The sequence below is a fragment of the Salvelinus alpinus genome, chromosome 10 (assembly GCF_045679555.1).
Source record: "Salvelinus alpinus chromosome 10, SLU_Salpinus.1, whole genome shotgun sequence".
NCBI lineage: Eukaryota > Metazoa > Chordata > Actinopteri > Salmoniformes > Salmonidae > Salvelinus > Salvelinus alpinus.
The window spans coordinates 43,698,125-43,717,414 of NC_092095.1; the positions used below are offsets into that span (position 1 = coordinate 43,698,125).

Below are 19,290 nucleotides of genomic sequence, written 5' to 3' on the forward strand. Positions count from 1 at the left end.
TTATTATGGGGAGCCATAGTTTGATGGAAAATGTATTAAAAAAAAATTAACAAGAAATACATCACATTTTGCCTGTTAATCAACTATATTGTTAAGAAAAGCAGTTTGATACGTAACTTTGAAAAGAAGAGAACTCGCTCAACATTGTACCGGAAGTCTACCAAGGAAACCGGAAGTGCTGGTTGTCTTATCATTCAGCTCCCCGGCTGACAAACAACACTTCTGGGTTGTATTTTACAGCTACCCGTTGAATTGAAACTATACATAGGATAGGAATATGGAAGACGACGTTTTGACAACACTGAAAATATTAATAATTGGAGAAAGTGGCGTTGGGAAGTCCAGGTAAGAAAGCTACAGTAACCAACTGACGTTAGCTCTACAACAACTTCACTCAGCTAACTGTTAGCTGGGACGATTAGCTAGGAGCTATTGTTGTCTCGTTTAAAAACATGCCCAATAATTAAATGTCAATATTGTCAGATAAGCAGAACTTGTCAACAAAGCAAAAACTCATGTATATTAGGGGACCACAGCGAACAGGCTAAGGTAACACAGTTGGTTGCTATGCCACATCAGCTAGCTAACAATGTTTGCTAGCTTGCTGCGTGGAACGTTGTGTTTAAGTGGAGAACAATTAGGGTGGCTGTAATTACATATTTTCACACAGTTTGCCAAAACAAATGCATTGATCTACCTTCAGTAGTCACATCAGTAAGTGATTTCACTTATTAGAAGTGTCAGCGAAGTGATAAACCCTGCCTCGTGACAGCAGAGTTTAGCTATGTGTCCTGAGTGAGTGATACAAATGCTTATGTGAAGACCAATGCCTTAGCATAGCTAAAGAGTTTGGCAAACTCAACTGAGAATAATGTTAATGGATGCTATGTTGGCACCATATGTTCCAAGAAAAAAAATTAAAAGTAGAATGTTATTATTATGCACTGGTTGGTGCCAACGTGGAGTATATTGTAGTTACCAAGCTGTGTATATCTCTGGCTCTTAGACTGCTAGAAAGAATTCTGGTATGTCTGAGTAATGTTAGTTCTTGAAAACTCTCCCTACAGCTCTCAGCCATTAGCTTCGCCCACGACTGCCTCATGTGATCTACAATCCCGATATTGTTTTTTTTATGTTGAGAAACCTCATTAATCATAGCTTGCGATATGGCTCAGCGAGAAAGAATCCTTAAAATTAAAAAGATACACTTACTGTAGCGGTTTTGCACAGATCCATACATCTCTGGGTGCCTCCAGCCACTGAAACTACACTTCTGCTACTCTTCCTGAGTTACGCTTACACACGGGTGTTAAGAGCATGCAAGATAGCTAATTAGCACAGGTGGTCGCCTCGTCTTCCATCTGTTTTCCATAAACAAGCACTGTAACATGGAGATATGGCCATGTGAGACCAAAATGGTGTGTATCAATTCAACCCTTTTTTCATCTTGCTATAATGAAAGATGAGGATCTTAACAAAAAACTCCCCCCTACAAAAGATGCCTTCATCCAATGATTCTAACATGCTGACCAGACCGCGCGCGCATGTCAGGACACGCAGGTTGAAATATCAAAACTCTGAACCAAATATATTAATTTGGGGACAGGTCGAAAAACATGAAACATGTATGGCAATTTAGCTAGCTAGCTAGCTTGCTGTTGCTAGCTAATTTGTCCAGGGATATAAACATTGGGTTGTTATTTTACCTGAAATGCAGAAGGTCCTCTACTCCGACAATTAATCCACAGATAAACTGAGTTCGTTTCTAGTAATCTCTCCTTCAGGCTTCTTCTTTGGACCTTATATGGAGGTTGGCAACCAACTTTAAGGTGCACTATCAACTGGACTGGGGTGTGGACCTCAGTTCATTTTTCAATTACCCACATGGGTATATGCTACTAAAAACCAATGAGGAGATGGCACCGTGATGACTACTGCACCCAGTAGTCAGATGTCATTTTCATTCAATGCCTTTGGTCCAGACCAGACAGCCTTAATTTTCTCGAAATAATCAAATAAAATTGTTTAATTAAAGAAACGACCCAACGGTAGAGTGAAACTAGATATTCCTTCCACCTGACTGGTGAGGGAGGGTTTACTGCCTATCAGACAATGAAATTCTATGATTTCAGTAAACAGTCCTCTTCGTTTTTTTGTTAAATAATGTTAAGTTAACATGCCATTTCTTGATGAGGATACAGTAAGTCTAACTATTGGTATGAGCAATGTAGGCCAAGGCTAGTGTTTCACTAATGATCTCATTCTCTATTTCCTCCCCTCTGCCTAGGTCTTCAAATCATTAGAAATATCCCTAGCAGAGAAGAGGTTTCATTCTACCAGACAAATTGGCCTGTTGCACTGCTATTGTGCTATTATTTAGGCTAACCGCATTGCTACTGAGGTATCAGGCTACTGAGACATAAAACAATGATCAGTCATTGTTCTGACATTCTATCTGATGAAGCAATTTCTTATGAATATGGATGAAGGAAATTAGAGTATGGTTGAATAAGAATATTTGAGCATTAGGCTATTTTCTGTGTTTGGGTTGACTGGAAATAAGAAGGATTAGCTACATCATTAGCCCTGTGATTCAGTTCCTAGCACTTGATTAGTGACTCACAACTGAACACTGACCCTCTGACCATGCAGCAAGTAGTGATGTAATCTGATGTCTGGTTGTTGTTGTGCTGAATATGTAGGCCTTTGTTCTCATGTCCAATCATTTTGCAATAAATAGACCTGGGGGGGGGGGTGACAACTCCATTTAGCTCCCCAGGGCAGGGCTGATTTTCATTTAGCGATATCTAGGCAAATTGGAAACCAAACACAATACCAGTAAATAATACCAGTAAAAGTTCCCTTGGCTATTTGACTTTGTGGCGTTTGCCCTCATTTCAAATGTGTTATGTAGGCCTACGCTAAAAACTCTGTATAAGTGTTGACTCACATGTCAAAATAAATATTTTCTAAGTATCGGCCATAGAAGAGACATGGTAAGGTCTTATCAAGTTCCCTGTTAATGTCTTTTGTTTCTTTTTTTGCAGTCTTCTCTTGAGATTCACAGATGACACATTTGACCCAGAATTAGCAGCAACAATAGGTAAGTAATTTCTTACTGTATGAAGAAAAAATAAGTTGGGTTGCCTAAAAGTTAAATAAAGAATATATAACTTGTACTCACTAACTAGTATTCTGAACCAAAAGCATAGATAATATCACAACTATTTGAAATGTAATACTCTCTAAATTCAACAAAATGAATTTGAGATACAACCCGGTCTACAGTGAATGAGTAATTCATCTAATGGTGAAATACATGGTTTGGGAAAAGGATAATTCTTTCTTTCCTTCACGTATCTGGAAATTATATCAGAGTAGCAAAATGTATTTAAACATTAGACTCTTCAAAGACACCCCTATTATTATTTTCAGGTAGCCTTCAGATGGTTAACAGCCAGGAGTGACTTAGTGGAAGAAGTGCAAGACAGGCAAAACATTCATAGAGCTATTGATTACTACTGGGGTGGGGTGACATAAAAACATATATATATATTTTTTTTAACTATAATGTGATTTCTCTGAAGATATTCAGACTGCACAATGTAGTCTTTGTTGAAACAACCATACATGCCTGTGGATTCTTAGAGAGGTAGGCATGCCTCACTCCTATTTTACTTGGCCAACTTATTAAATTTGCCAAACAGATGTCCCCATAGAAGTCTAGCTACGCTACTCCCCACATTGACACAAGTCCCTTGTGATTTGTTGCTGAAAACCACTCAATTCCTGCTTATTCCTGCCTCTATTTTTATAAAGCAGGGGTGTCAAACTCATTTAATGGAGAGCCCAGGTTTTTGTTTTTCCTTTCAATTAAGCCCTAGACAACCAGGTGTGGGGAGTTCCTTGCTAATTAGTGACCTTAATTCATCAATCAAGTACAAGGGAGGAGTGAAAACCCGCAGAGACACTGCCGTCCGTAGAATGAGTTTGACAGCTGTGGTATAAAGCAACAGGGTCATTCCATGTCATTTCATCAAGCATGACACCTGCCATCTGATTGTTCTGAAATCACTTCTGTAGTTTAGATAAGATTAGCATTCCTGCAACATTACTTTTATGAAATATAATTTGATCTCTGAGAAATTAAGCTAATTGATTGCACCCAAATTGGCCATTTTAATTTAGAGGATTCATATAATATCCAATAAATATAGTACCTAACATCCGATTTGGACCAAGAGTTAGACATGAGGAATCTAAATAAGTTGTCATAAGCCACCAACGATCTCCCCACACCAATCCCACCCCAACAACAAGTATATGGTATCAGTTCTCTATGTCTGACTAGTAGTATGGGAGCTTCGGCTCACAGTATTGTTTCTTCCTCCTATGTAATGTATAACCAGTGAATTTGGTGATGTTTTTTTCCCCTGTTCAGAGAAATGAGTCATTGAAGTTGAAATGTTTATCTCAGCCTACGTCATTACCTGTTTCTGACCACTAGATGGTGCTGTTCCGGGTTGGTTTTTAACAACCCCCCCAACGTTAAAGGGATAGTTCACCCAAATAAAAAATATTATATTAGTTTCCTTACCCTGTAAGCAGTCTCTGGACTAGGTATGACAGTAATCCATGCTTTGGTTTTGTTTTCCACTGTTTAAAATGAAAATCATCCTTAACTATCTAAAAAATGTATCTAAAAAAAAAATGGTGGTTTTATTTGCCCCCCAGTTTGAGAGAAAAATATATATAAAATAAAAACACCAGTTATTTTAATTTTGGAAATCTGTTCCCAAGTATTCCCACGAATAATAGAGAGACACGTGATCGTATACAAATGTAAGGTTTGAAATTCTCATGTTTTTGTCAATTGTTATTATATCTGGTTGTGATTCTTGGTGTGAAATTGCAGTCTATAAATTATTTGTAATTATGAATTCTATAAATTAAAATGGACAATCAAATTAAAGTGCAATCAATTAGCTTAATTTCTCAGATCAAATTATATTTAATCAAAATAATGTTGCAGGGATGCTAATCTTATCTAACAAAATAAACTATTTCAGAACAATCAGAGATGGTGGGTGTCGAAACCCAACAGTTCACTATAAACGTGTCAAAATCTGTCATTGGCATAAACATTCCGAGGTCTCTGTAGACATCTTACTTGAGAGTTGCTCTAATTTTGTAGCAGCATGTTAAATAAGTCTGTATTGGAACACATGGTTTGTATTGCCCCTTGGACATTAAATAGAGCCAACCTCCCTATTATTCAACAACTACTATGGTGATGAGAGATTCAGATGAATATCTCATAAATAGCCTAAAAGCAGAACCTCAGACACTGTTTGTCTGTAATCTATTAACCTGGGGAAAATACTTGGCACTGCTACTGACTTGGTGCCTTTGTTCACTATGTTCACTATGTTTAGGGCCATATAAAATCTGCATTGCGGACAGAATCCAGACATTAAAACGGAATTCAACAATATAATTTTTTTTATTGAACTCACTTGAAAATCAACTAAATCTATTAGAATTTATTAGAAATGCATTAATTTGTCAAGTTAATCATAAGACAAGAACAAAATACATCAGTGACTTGTATTTTCTTGCAACTTTCTGAAACGGCACAGGAAATCCCCTATCTGTGTATGTGTGCGGTGCTAATGATATCCTTCTGGTAGAGATGGAAAGGCTTTCCCATTAACCTTCTCAATTGGAATGTTAACTTCAAAGTAGCTAATGCCTACCTGTCAGAATGATGATATGATTTTTTTCATCAATCCAGTGGGCATTTGTTTTGCAAACCAATTACCTGAGTGCTACAGAAACATTGTTGTGAACTTGCCTAGATGGCCAGCATCCCGAAGTCTCCTCTTCACTGTTGACGTTGAGACTGGTGTTTTGCGGGTACTATATAATGAAGCTGCCAGTTGAGGACTTGTGAGGCGTCTGTTTCTTAAACTAGGCATTCTAAAGTACTTGCTCAGTTGTGCACCGGGGCCACCCACTCCTCTTTCTATTCTGGTTAGAGCCAGTTTGCGCTGTTCTGTGAAGGGAGTAGTACACAGCGTTGTACGAGATCTTCAGTTTCTTGGCAATTTCTCGCATGGAATAGCCTTCATTTCTCAGAACAAGAATAAACTGACGAGTTTCAGAAGAAAGTTCCTTGTTTCTGGCCATTTTGAGCCTGTAATTGAACCCACAAATGCTGATGCTCCAGATACACAACTAGTCTAAAGAGGGACAGTGTTATTGCTTCTTTAATCAGCACGACAGTTTTCAGCTGTGCTAGCATAATTGCAAAAGGGTTTTCTGATTTGAAAAATCAGTTGGTTCCAGCTAAAATGGTAATTTAGAACATTAACATGTCTAAACTGTATTTCTGATAAATGTTATTTTAATGGACAAATATGCTTTTCTTTCAAAAAACAGGGACATTTCTTAGTGAGTGTGTATATGTGTGTGTGTGTGTGTGTATGTATGTGTATATATATATATATATATATATATACACACATACACACACACTCACTTAGAAATGTCCCTGTCTCAATATATATATATATATATTTTTAAATATAATTTCCTTTATTATTTTAACCATCCCCTAATTGGAGTAAACTAATGGACAACAACACTTAGGCATCTACTTCCAGCTTATACACTACATACATTTTACGGACACAGTATATTTTACAATATGCTGTGTGAGTAAAATGTACATAGTATGGTGAGTTATTGTTGGGTTGATGATATATCAATCAGATGCTGCATCATGGCACTTGGTGAACTGCTGTAGTTTGTGCTAAACACCACGGCCTGTTAGCCGGCAGGACTGTTTAGTGTAAATTGTCAGTTGCTCGGTGCGCTACGCGACTGGCGACAGAAGTGGAGCAACCCTGCTGGGCTCGGAGAAGAACGAGGAGCCATGATTGACAACCTCCTGGGTCGTGGAGTGTAGGAAAATGGGAGGCTGATGTCCTCCCCCCCTCTCTGTTTTGGATCTTGTCTGGGGCCTGGTCCAGACAGAAACAACTCCATCCAAATGATATGTTTTTCTTGATAAATCTTTCAGTGTGTGCTAAAACTACGTCCAGCCAAACGCTTCATGCTATGTGCGCTGAAAGAAGCCATAGAATAGATTTACTCATCGAGTGTGACGAGCACAGCGCTGTTATTTTATGTAAATGTATTTCTCGTGCCGAACAGAGGGGATTTTAAAGAATGAATCATTACACTTCTGAGCGATGTCACATGTGGAGTTTTTTTTAAATTGAAAGCTGCTGTATTTGTTTGATTTTTACATATTAAACCACATATTCCCTGTGTAGTTTTAAATCAGGACTCGCATCATAATTTAAGTGCACAAAGTTGAAACCCTGTCTTGACTAGTGGAAGGGTTAGTTTTAGTTCAGACACATATTGTGTGGTATGTAGGCCTATGAATGTTTTTGACCATTCATTTTAAATGAATCACATATCATCATACTTCTTCTTGATTCATATTCTTGGCGTATATGACTTGTGTGATGAATCATCTGTGATATTTTGTGTGTGTTCATGCAGGCGTTGATTTCAAAGTGAAGACCATTTCAGTGGATGGGAACAAGGCAAAGTTGGCAATATGGGTATGTATTCTTCTGTCCTCTGAACTTAGAAATTCAGACTGGTAAGGAGCTGGTTTGGGATGCACATTCAATTGTATTGTTGTTGACAGTTCTACCTCCTAGGTATGTGTGTTCAGTCAAATAAATATCACATTGCTGAATTCCCATTCCTTCCGCTTAAAATGTTGTTCACTAAATGTCCACAAGATAGCGATCATGTACAGCATTCTGAGGACCAACCATCAATGATAAATGGCAGTCAAATGTATCTCTATGCTTTAGTCCTGGTCCTGCATCACTTGTTATGCTTCTGTCCTAGTCACACCACCATATCTTCCTCCCCATGTGTCCAGAGCATGATAGCTGAGAGGGTTATGGTTGTGTTTTGATGTGCCCAGAGCTGTTATGGTCCAGACTCAAGAGCTGTAATGGTTGTGTTTTGCAGGACACGGCTGGCCAGGAGCGTTTCCGAACCCTGACGCCTAGTTACTACCGGGGCGCTCAGGGAGTCATCCTGGGTGAGCAAACAACTTCATAATTCAGACGCTTTAGACGCAGTCAGCCACTGTTGGTCCGGACAGCCACCATAAAGACAGTGATGGATTTTCATCCTGTCCTCTTCCTTACTCTCTGGAACAGACTTTACTACTCTTAATGCTAAAGCAGACATCCTCCAAAGCACACGATGTGTGGAGGCTATGATATAGTGGTTAACACCACGGGTGAAGTAGATCTCCCATTCGAAATGAAAGTAGGTATCTTTTTCCTCATCATAGAGTTGCACAATGCCCAGGTTTTCCAGAAATCATGTTTGAAAATTCCCGGTATCAGGAGGGCAAGTTAGCAGGAAATCTAGGAATCCTCCAACCAGGATTTCTGAAAAACTGGAATTTGGGTAAAGTTACTGGGATTTTGCAACCCTACCTCATCATTTCAGTTCCTATTAAGACCAGGACCAGTGTTGTAACTCACTATGTTGATACACAGGTCAGGTAGGGCTGTGACGGTCATGAAATTATGGGGAACGGTAATTGGATGACAGTAATTGGCCAGCCCGTCTTCAGTCAGCTGTTCGTTCCCCAACAGTTATGGCGGTGCCAGCAGATTCTGGTGTTTTTATATGTTGGGTTATTGTGGAACATGGTTTGAAAGGTCCAATGGCCCCCCTCAGTGACCGTATGTCCTGCAGCCTTCTGACAGAAGAAATCAAATGTTTCTGATTGAGCATCTCTTATCTCTCCCTCAGTGTATGACGTAACACGACGGGATACTTTCACCAAGCTGGACAACTGGCTCAATGAGCTGGAGACGTACTGTACAAGGAATGACCTCGTCAAGATGCTGGTTGGGAATAAAATTGATAAGGTGAGTCTTTGTTTGTGTGTGTGTGTGTGTGTGTGTGTGTGTGTGTGTGTGTGTGTGTGTGTGTGTGTGTGTGTGTGTGTGTGTGTGTGTGTGTGTGTGTGTGTGTGTGTGTGTGTGTGTGTGTGTATACAGTGCCTTGCCAAAGTATTCACCCCCCTTGGCGTTTTTCCTATTTTGTTGCATTACAACCTGTATTTTAAATAGATTTTTATTTGGATTTCATGTAATGGACATAAACAAAATAGTTCAAATTGGTGATATGACATTTTTTTGTTTTGTTTTTTAAATGGTCCGTGCATATGTATTCACCCCCTTGCTATGAAGCCCCTAAATAAGATCTGGTACAACCAATTACCTTCAGAAGTCGCATAATGAATTAAATAAAGTCCACCTGTGTGCAATCTAAGTGTCACATGATCTCAGTGTGTATATACAGTGGGGAGAACAAGTATTTGATACACTGCCGATTTTGCAGGTGTTCCTACTTACAAAGCATGTAGAGGTCTGTAATTTTTATCATAGGTACACTTCAACTGTGAGAGACGGAATCTAAAACAAAAATCCTGAAAATCACATTGTATGATTTTTAACTAATTAATTTGCATTTTATTGCATGACATAAGTATTTGATCACCTACCAACCAGTAAGAATTCCGTCTCTCACAGACCTGTTAGTTTTTCTTTAAGAAGCCCTCCTGTTCTCCACTCATTACCTGTATTAACTGCACCTGTTTGAACTCGTTACCTGTATAAAAGACACCTGTCCACACACTCAATCAAACAGACTCCAACCTCTCCACAATGGCCAAGACCAGAGAGCTGTGTAAGGACATCAGGGATAAAATTGTAGACCTGCACAAGGCTGGGATGGGCTACAGGACAATAGGCAAGCAGCTTGGGGAGAAGGCAACAACTGTTGGCGCAATTATTAGAAAATGGAAGAAGTTCAAGATGACGGTCAATCACCCTCGGTCTGGGGCTCCATGCAAGATCTCACCTCGTGGGGCATCAATGATCATGAGGAAGGTGAGGGATCAGCCCAGAACTACCCGGCAGGACCTGGTCAATGACCTGAAGAGAGCTGGGACCACAGTCTCAAAGAAAACCATTAGTAACACACTACGCCGTCATGGATTAAAATCCTGCAGTGTACACAAGGTCCCCCTGCTCAAGCCAGGGCATGTCCAGGCCCGTCTGAAGTTTGCCAATGACCATCTGGATGATCCAGAGGAGGAATGGGAGAAGGTCATGTGGTCTGATGAGACAAAAATAGAGCTTTTTGGTCTAAACTCCACTCGCCGTGTTTGGAAGAAGAAGAAGGATGAGTACAACCCCAAGAACACCATCCCAACCGTGAAGCATGGAGGTGGAAACATCATTCTTTGGGGATGCTTTTCTGCAAAGGGGACAGGACGACTGCACCGTATTGAGGGGAGGATGGATGGGGCCATGTATCGCGAGATCTTGGCCAACAACCTCCTTCCCTCAGTAAGAGCATTGAAGATGGGTCGTAGCTGGGTCTTCCAGCATGACAACGACCCGAAACACACAGCCAGGGCAACTAAGGAGTGGCTCCGTAAGAAGCATCTCAAGGTCCTGGAGTGGCCTAGCCAGTCTCCAGATCTGAACCCAATAGAAAATCTTTGGAGGGAGCTGAAAGTCCGTATTGCCCAGCGACAGCCCCGAAACCTGAAGGATCTGGAGAAGGTCTGTATGGAGGAGTGGGCCAAAATCCCTGCTGCAGTGTGTGCAAACCTGGTCAAGAACTACAGGAAACGTATGATCTCTGTAATTGCAAACAAAGGTTTCTGTACCAAATATTAAGTTCTGCTTTTCTGATGTATCAAATACTTATGTCATGCAATAAAATGCAAATTAATTACTTAAAAATCATACAATGTGATTTTCTGGATTTTTGTTTTAGATTCCGTCTCTCGCAGTTGAAGTGTACCTATGATCAAAATTACAGACCTCTACATGCTTTGTAAGTAGGAAAACCTGCAAAATCGGCAGTGTATCAAATACTTGTTCTCCCCACTGTATATACACCTGTTCTGAAAGGCACCAGAGTCTGCAACCACACTCGGCAGCTCTCCAAACAGGTCAGGGACAAAGTTGTGGAGAAGTACAGATCAGGGTTGGATTATAAAAAAATATCCCAAACTTTGAACATCCCACGGAGCACCATTTAAATCCGTTATTAAACAATTGAATGAATGTAGCACCACAACAAACCTGCCAAGAGAAGGCCGCCCACCAAAACTCACAGACCAGGCAAGGAGGGCATTAATCGGAGAGGCAAAAAAGAGACCAAAGATAACCCTGAAGGAACTGCAAAGCTCCACAACGGAGATCGGAGTATCTGCCCATAGGACCACTTTAAGCCGTACACTTCACAGAGCTGGGCTTTACGGAAGAGTGTCTAGAAAAAAAAGCCATTGCTTAAAGAAGAAAATAAGGAAACACGTTTGGTGTTCGCCAAAAGGCATGTGGGAGACTCCCCAGACATATGGAAGAAGGCACTCTGGTCAGATGAGACTAAAATGTAGCTTTTTGGCCATCAAGGAAAACTCTATGTCTGGCACAAACCCAACACCCACACCTCTCATCACCCCAAGAACAACATCCCCACAGTGAAGCATGGTGGTGGCAGCATCATGCTGTGGGGATGTTTTTCGTAGGCAGGGACTGGAAAACTGGTCAGAATTGAAGGAATGATGGATGGAGCTAAATACAGGGAGATTCTTGAGGGAAACCTGTTTCAGTGTTCTAGAGATGTGAGACTATTACGGAGGTTCACCTTCCAGCAGGACAATGACCCTAAGCATACAGCTCAAGCAACACTCGAGTAGTTTATGGCCTAGTCCAAAGCCCAGCCCTCAATCCAATTGAGAATCTATGGTATGACTTAAAGATTGCTGTACACCAGAAGGAACCCATCTAACTTGAAGGAGCTGAAACAGTTTTGCCTTGAAGAATGGGCAAAAATCCCAGTGGCTAGATGTGCCAAGCTTATAGAGACTTATCCCAAGAGATTTGCAGCTGTAATTGCTGCAAAAGGTGGCTCTACAAAGTATTGTCTATGGGGGGGTGAATAGTTATAACCCATAACCTGGGTTATGCATGCTCAAGTTTTCAGTTTTTTTGTCTTATTTCTTGTTTGTTTCACAAAAAAATATTTTGCATCTTCAAAGTGGTAGGCATATTGTGTAAATCAAGTGATCCAAACCCCCAAAAAATCTATTTTAATTCCAGGTTGTAAGGCAACAAAATAGGAAAAATGCTACGGGGGGTGAATACTTTTGTGTGTGTGGATTTAAACGCAACAATTTAAAATATTTTACAGTTACACTTCATAGAAGGAAATCAGTCAATTGAAATAAATAAATTAGGCCCTCGTCTATGGATTTCACATGACTGGGCAGGCCATGGGTCGGCCTGCGAGGGCATAGGCCCACTCACTGGGGAGCCAGGCCGAGCTAATCAGAATGAGTTTTTCCCCACAAAAGGGCTTTATTTTACAGGCAGAAATATTCCTCAACACCCCTGGCTTGGATACACGTACAATTATCTAAAACTACATTGGATTCGGTTTATGGTAGAGAAATGAACATTAAATTCTCTGGCCATACCTCTGTCGGACATTACTGCAGTCAGCATGCCAATTGCACACTCCCTCAACTTGAGACATCTGTGGCATTGTGTTGTGTGGCAAAACTGCACATTTTAGAGTGGCCTTTTGTTGTCACCAGCACAAGGTGCACCTGTGTTATGATCATGCTGTTTAATCCATTTTGATTATCTTAGCAAAGGAGAAACGCTCACTAAAAGGGAGGTAAATTATTTTGTGTACAGAATTTGAGCGAAATAAGCTTTTTGTGCATATGGAACATTTATTTCAGCTCATGGAAAAATAGGAACAACACATTACATGTATTTTTATATTTTTGTTAAGTATACAGTTTGTCAGATCAGAGTGGTCTGGAATCAGGGAGAAATGTGTTAGTTTATAATTTACAGGTAACAAGGGATTCCGTCCTCAGAATGACAACACATACTTTATTTCATACATTATACAATTTGTGGAATGTTTTCTATTTAAGTATGAGGGTAACACTTTACATTAAGTTTTGATTTTATACCTGTGTAGTAATCCAGTAAATACTACAATAACAACTAGGGATGCACGATATATCGGTGAACATATCGGAATCGGCCAATATTAGCTAAAAATGTCAAAATCGGTATCGGCCCGATGTTAAAAGCCGATGTCAACGCTACCGTGCATACATATATAACGTTGGTACATGACGTAATGACGCCACGTACATTTTTTCTTAACCTAGCTCAGAATGTCTGCTGTGTGGATCGAGCAGTCATTTGAAAGAGTAAGAAAATTTCAGCGAGACCACTCATAGGTGAAATCCATTAAAGCCAAGATAATGGAATTCCTTGCCCTTGACAATCAACCGTTATCTGTCGTGGGTAATGTTGGCTTCCGCTGACTGGTCAAGCACCGGTACACACTACCAAGTGTGCTATTTTTCAGATGTTGCCCTACCGGAGTTACACAGTAATAGCGTCACTGCTATAAGCTTCACGACATACATACTATGGAACACCGTTTGGGTCTTTGCGTGTCAAAAAAGATAGAGTAGCACTGTCAACTGTACAAAAAAGTCTGCAAACACTGGCCAGAAACGATGTGTTTACAATACCGCGTTGGTAATAAAGCATCATTTGTTCGACCGCATCTTCTTGGGCAGCTAGCTTTAGCTTAGTACATAGCTAGCACCAATACAACCAGCCTGAAAACAATGACCAGTAGAAACTGCAGTCATTTTCATTATTCTTAGCAATTCCTTGTGACAAAGTATTAGCTAGGTGGCCACTTGTTGTTCGCCTATTGAAATTGAACTTCAGTTCATGAAAATAAATAGCTAGCCAGCTACTTAACCCTGTTGCCCAAAGTTAAGGTTATAAACGGCCAGCTAACTTCATCTGGCTAGTGAGGCTCGACCGGACTGTGTTATGTGTTGTGAAGCTAGCCACAAGGATTAGGCCCAATAGTGGACTTTTGCGGATTGCCTTCAAAATAAAAGTATGCCATTGACAGTAATGCAAATGAATACAAATAGTAGAATTATGCCATACTTTTATTTTAAAGGCTAACCGCAAAGTCCACTATTGTGGCTAATCCTTATTGTGGCTCGCTTCACATAGATGGGTCCGACCACCATTAATCAAATAAGAACTGTCTTATAAAATAGGGTTATTTTAGATGACACCTACATGTATAGTTAGCTAGCTAACTATAGCTACTGAAACAGATTATGTCGTGTTGCTATGTTTTTGGGGAAGAACTACAATGTTTGCATTTTTTTAAATGACCAGCACTGTTGGTGCGCGAGACAACTTTACCAGCATTATAGCATATGTATCGATAAATTGTTGTGCCAAATGAAATACAAGTGTAATCATTGCTTGTTTATTTTATTTATTTACTATGACAGCCCGAATGACGCTGGGCCAATTGTGCGTCGCCCTATGGGACTCCCAATCACGAGCAGGATGTGATACAGCCTGGATTCAAACCAGGGACTATAGTGACGCCTCTTGCACTGAGATGCAGTGCCTTAGACCGCTGCATCCATGTGTGTGTGTTAACTATTTAACTGTACTAGAATGCTTAGAAGGCTGGAAGAAAATATAGATCGGTATCAGGTTTTTTTGTGCAAGGAAAATATCGACTATCGGTATCGGCCAAAATTGTCATATCGGTGCATCACTAATAACATTGTTACTACATGGGTGTGTTACCAATTTCAGCTGGAATGTATTGTTAATAATATTACCTCCCCCATCCAGTTGTGTCCCATTTAAACTGAACTGAGAGAAGAGGTCTTAGTGTGTATGTCCTCATCATATTTTAACACAGCCCAAGCCCATGTGGCCCACAGCAGTGTTTTTAAAAATGTTCACATGTTCCACCAACTGTTTTCTCTGGGTTTAGTTCCATAAGTTTGTGTTCTTTTAAACATGTAATTACATTGAAATGTATCCTGCTGCCTCTGTTGTATTCATGTCATGCTCATCTTCCACCATTATATGTCCTTGGTTGTTGTTGTTGTCTACTCAAGTTATTACTACAGGGTCATCATTTACAGTACTGTGTAGTACTAGCCTTTGTCTGTGGGACTGACTGGACTACTATGTTTCCTGTATTCCCAGCTCAGTCATATTCCCCATAGCTGACAGGTATGCCGGACAGACCTCATAAAAGATGACTATTCTTTGTTTTAGGAAAACCACGAACTAGACAGGAACGAAGGCCTGAAGTTTGCAAGAAAACATTCCATGCTGTTTATAGGTAAGCCAGGAGCTGAGAAGATTCCCCTCTCTTCTCGCCTCTCGGACTGACCCGGGGCATGAGTTATCGTAGACCGTTATGCAGGGGAATCTGCTTTTTGGATATCTCTCATACTTGTATTGAAATGTTTGCCTAGTTCTATTTTTAACTCTTTTTTTTGTCCTCTGTCTAACATTGTTTCACATTGATTCATGGCCAAACCCTCTGCTCTTGTGGACACTTTTTCAGGAATTATTTGAACAAAGCAATTTAATGACTTTTGAAATTAGTGTACATTTACCATGCTTTTGCCTGCACTTAGTATTGTATGTTTTAGATCATTTTCATATGATAACCACACACGCTATGTGTTAAAGAGCATTGAGACCAACATTGGAATAAATAATGAATCAGAACAGAGATACTTTCTACCAATCCGGAGATACGGCTGTTTTAGTAACCGCGTCAACTACTTGTTTTCTCTCCACTTTAAGAAACAATAATGTTGACCTCTTTCCCAACAAGTAAGACAACAAACTATTGTATAAACTATTTGTCCATGTCTTCGCTATTCCATTCAGCAATCAGAACAGAAATAAGTTCTACCAATCAAGAGTTTACGGCTATTTGAGTAACCGCAAACTTTTAATATTTTATTTTATTTTAGCTAAAATAACTTCCTGATGTTGAAATTATCCAATTATAGCACAGGGGAGCACATTTCTAATTAAGCGATAAGAGTCTGTGCTCTGTCATGAATATAGTCACGGGTAAATGGTGTTGTTGGGCCCTATGCACAGGGGAGGCACACAAAGAATCTTCAGGAAAATTACACATTCTGGTTTCAGTATATTTTCAGCGTCTTACGTTGCGGCTGCAGCTGTGGAGTTCAGTAGCTAGATGAGATGAAGAAGCAGCCAGTCACTGGCAGTTGTCTGTATCCTTTATTTCTCCTCTCACACTCTCTTTTTCTGTCTCTATCTCTCTCGTGTGGGCCAGAGGCCAGTGCGAAGACGCGAGATGGGGTGCAGTGTGCGTTTGAGGAACTGGTTGAGAAGATCATCCAAACCCCGGGACTGTGGGAGAGCGAGACGCAGGGCCGAGGAGTCCAGCTGGGCAGGCAAGACCAGGCTGCAGGGGGTAGCTGTGGGGGCTACTGCTCCCTGGTGTAGACAACACATACTCACATACATATACAAAAATCACATACACACACACACTTGAAAGACACCCTACCAAACACTAGTGGCTGATGTCCTTTGAAGAGGACTATGAAGGCTATGGTATTCAGACTATTTCCCCCATCAGCCCCTGAGGTGTGGTGTGAAGCAAGGCTGCTCCTGACCAGCACCCTAAGCTTCCTGGCTGTGATCATTCATAGGGACATTGCTGTTTGCACACTTCCTGGTATCATGGCTATAATGCTATTTATAAGTCGTCTTCCCTGTGTTTCATTCTGTCTGTCTTTTTGTCCACTGACAGGAATGGAGAAAATTAATGAGTGTATGATTTGGTAATGAATAGTGAGGAAAAAACACAATACCATCAATAGCACATGTGGGTATTATGCTTATTTAGCAAGGATCATTTTTTTATCACCTGTTCTCAATCACGTTTCTTTACAAATGTTCTTTGCCCTCCCCTCTTTGTAGATTCCCCCTATTTTCTCTCCCTTAGCACTTTGTTCCTCTTAGCAAGGCAAGCACAACTAGTGTGTGTTGGCTGCAGAGCTGATTCTCCGGTGTATCTGCCCTGTGTGATCATGCAACCTTTGTCATCCTCCAGTGCTCACTCTCCTAACAGCTCTGTTTTTTATAGTCTTATCAGCCCAAGTCGTCTTGTATTCCCTTTCACCACTCAGTCCCACATAATGAGTCTCTCTTTTGTCCACAAACCTATTTTGTTCAAAAGTAAGTTACCAAGTTTTTCTACTTTTATTGACATGGACTCCAAACCTTCAGCGTGTTTTTGAAGGGTTTATAAATCAAACAGATTGGCAGGCACCGGGGGGTGGCTTTCTATTGTGTGTGTTATGAAAAAGGAACTAAACGAACGAACACTGCTGTTTTCTTTCTAGTTGTTCTAATAGCCTGTTTGGTCACAGCCCATCTGCCACTCAGACAGATGATATTAGTAATATCAACGCTATAGCTTAGCTTCAGCTTTTCTTAATTCATCCCTATGTGGGGAAGAAAATACAAAAGGAAAAGTGTTTTATATTAAAGAATACAATGAGTCATATGGGTGTTTCCATTGAAATCTGAAATTAAAGAGGCTTAAACCCTGTACAAATGGTTTTTGCAGAGTTCTCTTTCTCCATTTATACTGTTCAATCCAACTCCAAACAAAATGCATTTTGATTCATTTCTATATTTCCTGCGCTTTTATTATAATTTCCACACTGTGCCATGCAGGATGATATGGGAAAAAAATATAGGCCCAGTTAATTGGTGAACTGTTGGAGTGATGGAAATGTAATGATTATTCTAATTCTATAGTTGGAATATAGTGGGCAGCACCTTGAATACATTGTTTGACATGACGAATGAATAAATCAGAGGAATTATTTTTGACAGGCTAGGAACCCAAGTGTTGGTCAGTGTTTCCAGGTGACCCTAATTAAATGTTACATAACATGTTTTCTAACTTAATGTAGCTAGCTAGCCAACATATTCATGCTTCGACCTATTCTTCTCTGATAAGATACCGTTAGCAACTAACACAAATTATTTTAGCAACACCTTGCTAAGAAAATACAAACTAGTAGGTAGTAGTTTGCAGACAGTAAGATACACAAACTAATAGTGTATAGAACGCTTGTGGAAAGCAGCATGTCAAGCAACTGCTCTCTTAAGTGATGGGGCTTGGCTTAGTGTGGTTAGCGGCATGCAGCAGATGGAGAGAGACAACTCAAGTAGAAAATGGAGTAAATTATCACAAATTATACGAGCCGGAGTTAACAAACCAAACATAGAAATACCGTTATAGAAGGTAAAGTAAATACTCAAACTGGTAAGTGCATCAATACCGGTATTAAGTAAAATACGGTATACCGCCCAGCCCTACCTGAGTGCCAGAATGTGTTTGGGAAATGTAGTTTTGGGTGGCCATACCTATGTCCTATATTTGGGGCAGGAGTGACACAGATGCCTTTACAGTATATCTAATCAGAATATAATTATTTCTCATCCGTAATTGCATGAGAATACTTATTTTATTCATGTTTAGTCTGGGAATGACTTGCAGAGACATTTGGTTTGTGTCCCAAATGGCTCCCTATTGCCTATATAGTGCACTACTTTTGACCAAGCTGGTCTAAAGTAGCGCTCTATATAGGGAATAGGGTTCTATTTCGGACACAATCTTGAACTGTATGAACCACACTTACACAACACTAGTTAGATTTACCTGCATCCAGAACCTTCCAAACAGGTTTATAGAGTATACTCCATTGGGATATTATATGGTCTATTTGTCCTGAACTAATGTCTGCTTTATGATTGAATCAGACTAATTCTTGAACTCTGTTCTGTTATTTTTTTGCTTATGTGACAGCATATAATCACATTGTAAATGAATGTGTGTATTTAGGAATTCTATGAAAAATAATTCCTGTATGGATTGTACAATTTTAATGTATCCATATTACAATTTTAAAACCACCCTATGTATTAAGTGAATAAAATGCTTTTTAAAGGATTCTGAAGTTAATGCTTATTCCTGCCCGAGCTAAGGAGCCTTCGCCTATTGTAAAACAAAGCGCCAGATCCTATTAACTTAATATAAATCTTCACACAGTAATTGTACTTCACCTCATCCAAGAAGTCTTCGTGGAAAACGACCTAGACTACTTACCATGTTGGACTTGGAAATGTCATAATTTGGTGAGAGGAAGTTTTTATTTTTCTTGCCTGTTTCATTTTTTCAGAATTTGAATTCCTCAGTTTTATAGATACGGAA

At 39.9% G+C, this 19,290-nt stretch overlaps 1 protein-coding gene across 1 annotated transcript; it reads left to right on the top strand.

Annotated features, from left to right (window-relative positions):
• Positions 1-150: 150 nt before the first annotated feature.
• Positions 151-19,029, top strand: LOC139532071 (ras-related protein Rab-18-like). Its single transcript, XM_071329201.1, has 7 exons — positions 151-345; positions 3,048-3,103; positions 7,576-7,637; positions 8,062-8,134; positions 8,863-8,981; positions 15,285-15,351; positions 16,330-19,029. Exons 1-7 carry the CDS (start codon positions 278-280, stop codon positions 16,500-16,502), a joined length of 618 nt encoding a protein of 205 aa, XP_071185302.1. The 5' UTR covers positions 151-277; the 3' UTR covers positions 16,503-19,029.
• Positions 19,030-19,290: the final 261 nt, after the last annotated feature.

Coding starts and splice junctions, on each gene's coding strand:
- LOC139532071 (XM_071329201.1), top strand. CDS start 278: ATGGAAGACGACGTTTTGACAACACTGAAAATATTAATAATTGGAGAA. Junction 7,638..8,061: donor AGGCAAAGTTGGCAATATGG/GTATGTATTCTT, acceptor TGTGTTTTGCAG/GACACGGCTGGCCAGGAGCG. Junction 8,982..15,284: donor TTGGGAATAAAATTGATAAG/GTGAGTCTTTGT, acceptor TCTTTGTTTTAG/GAAAACCACGAACTAGACAG.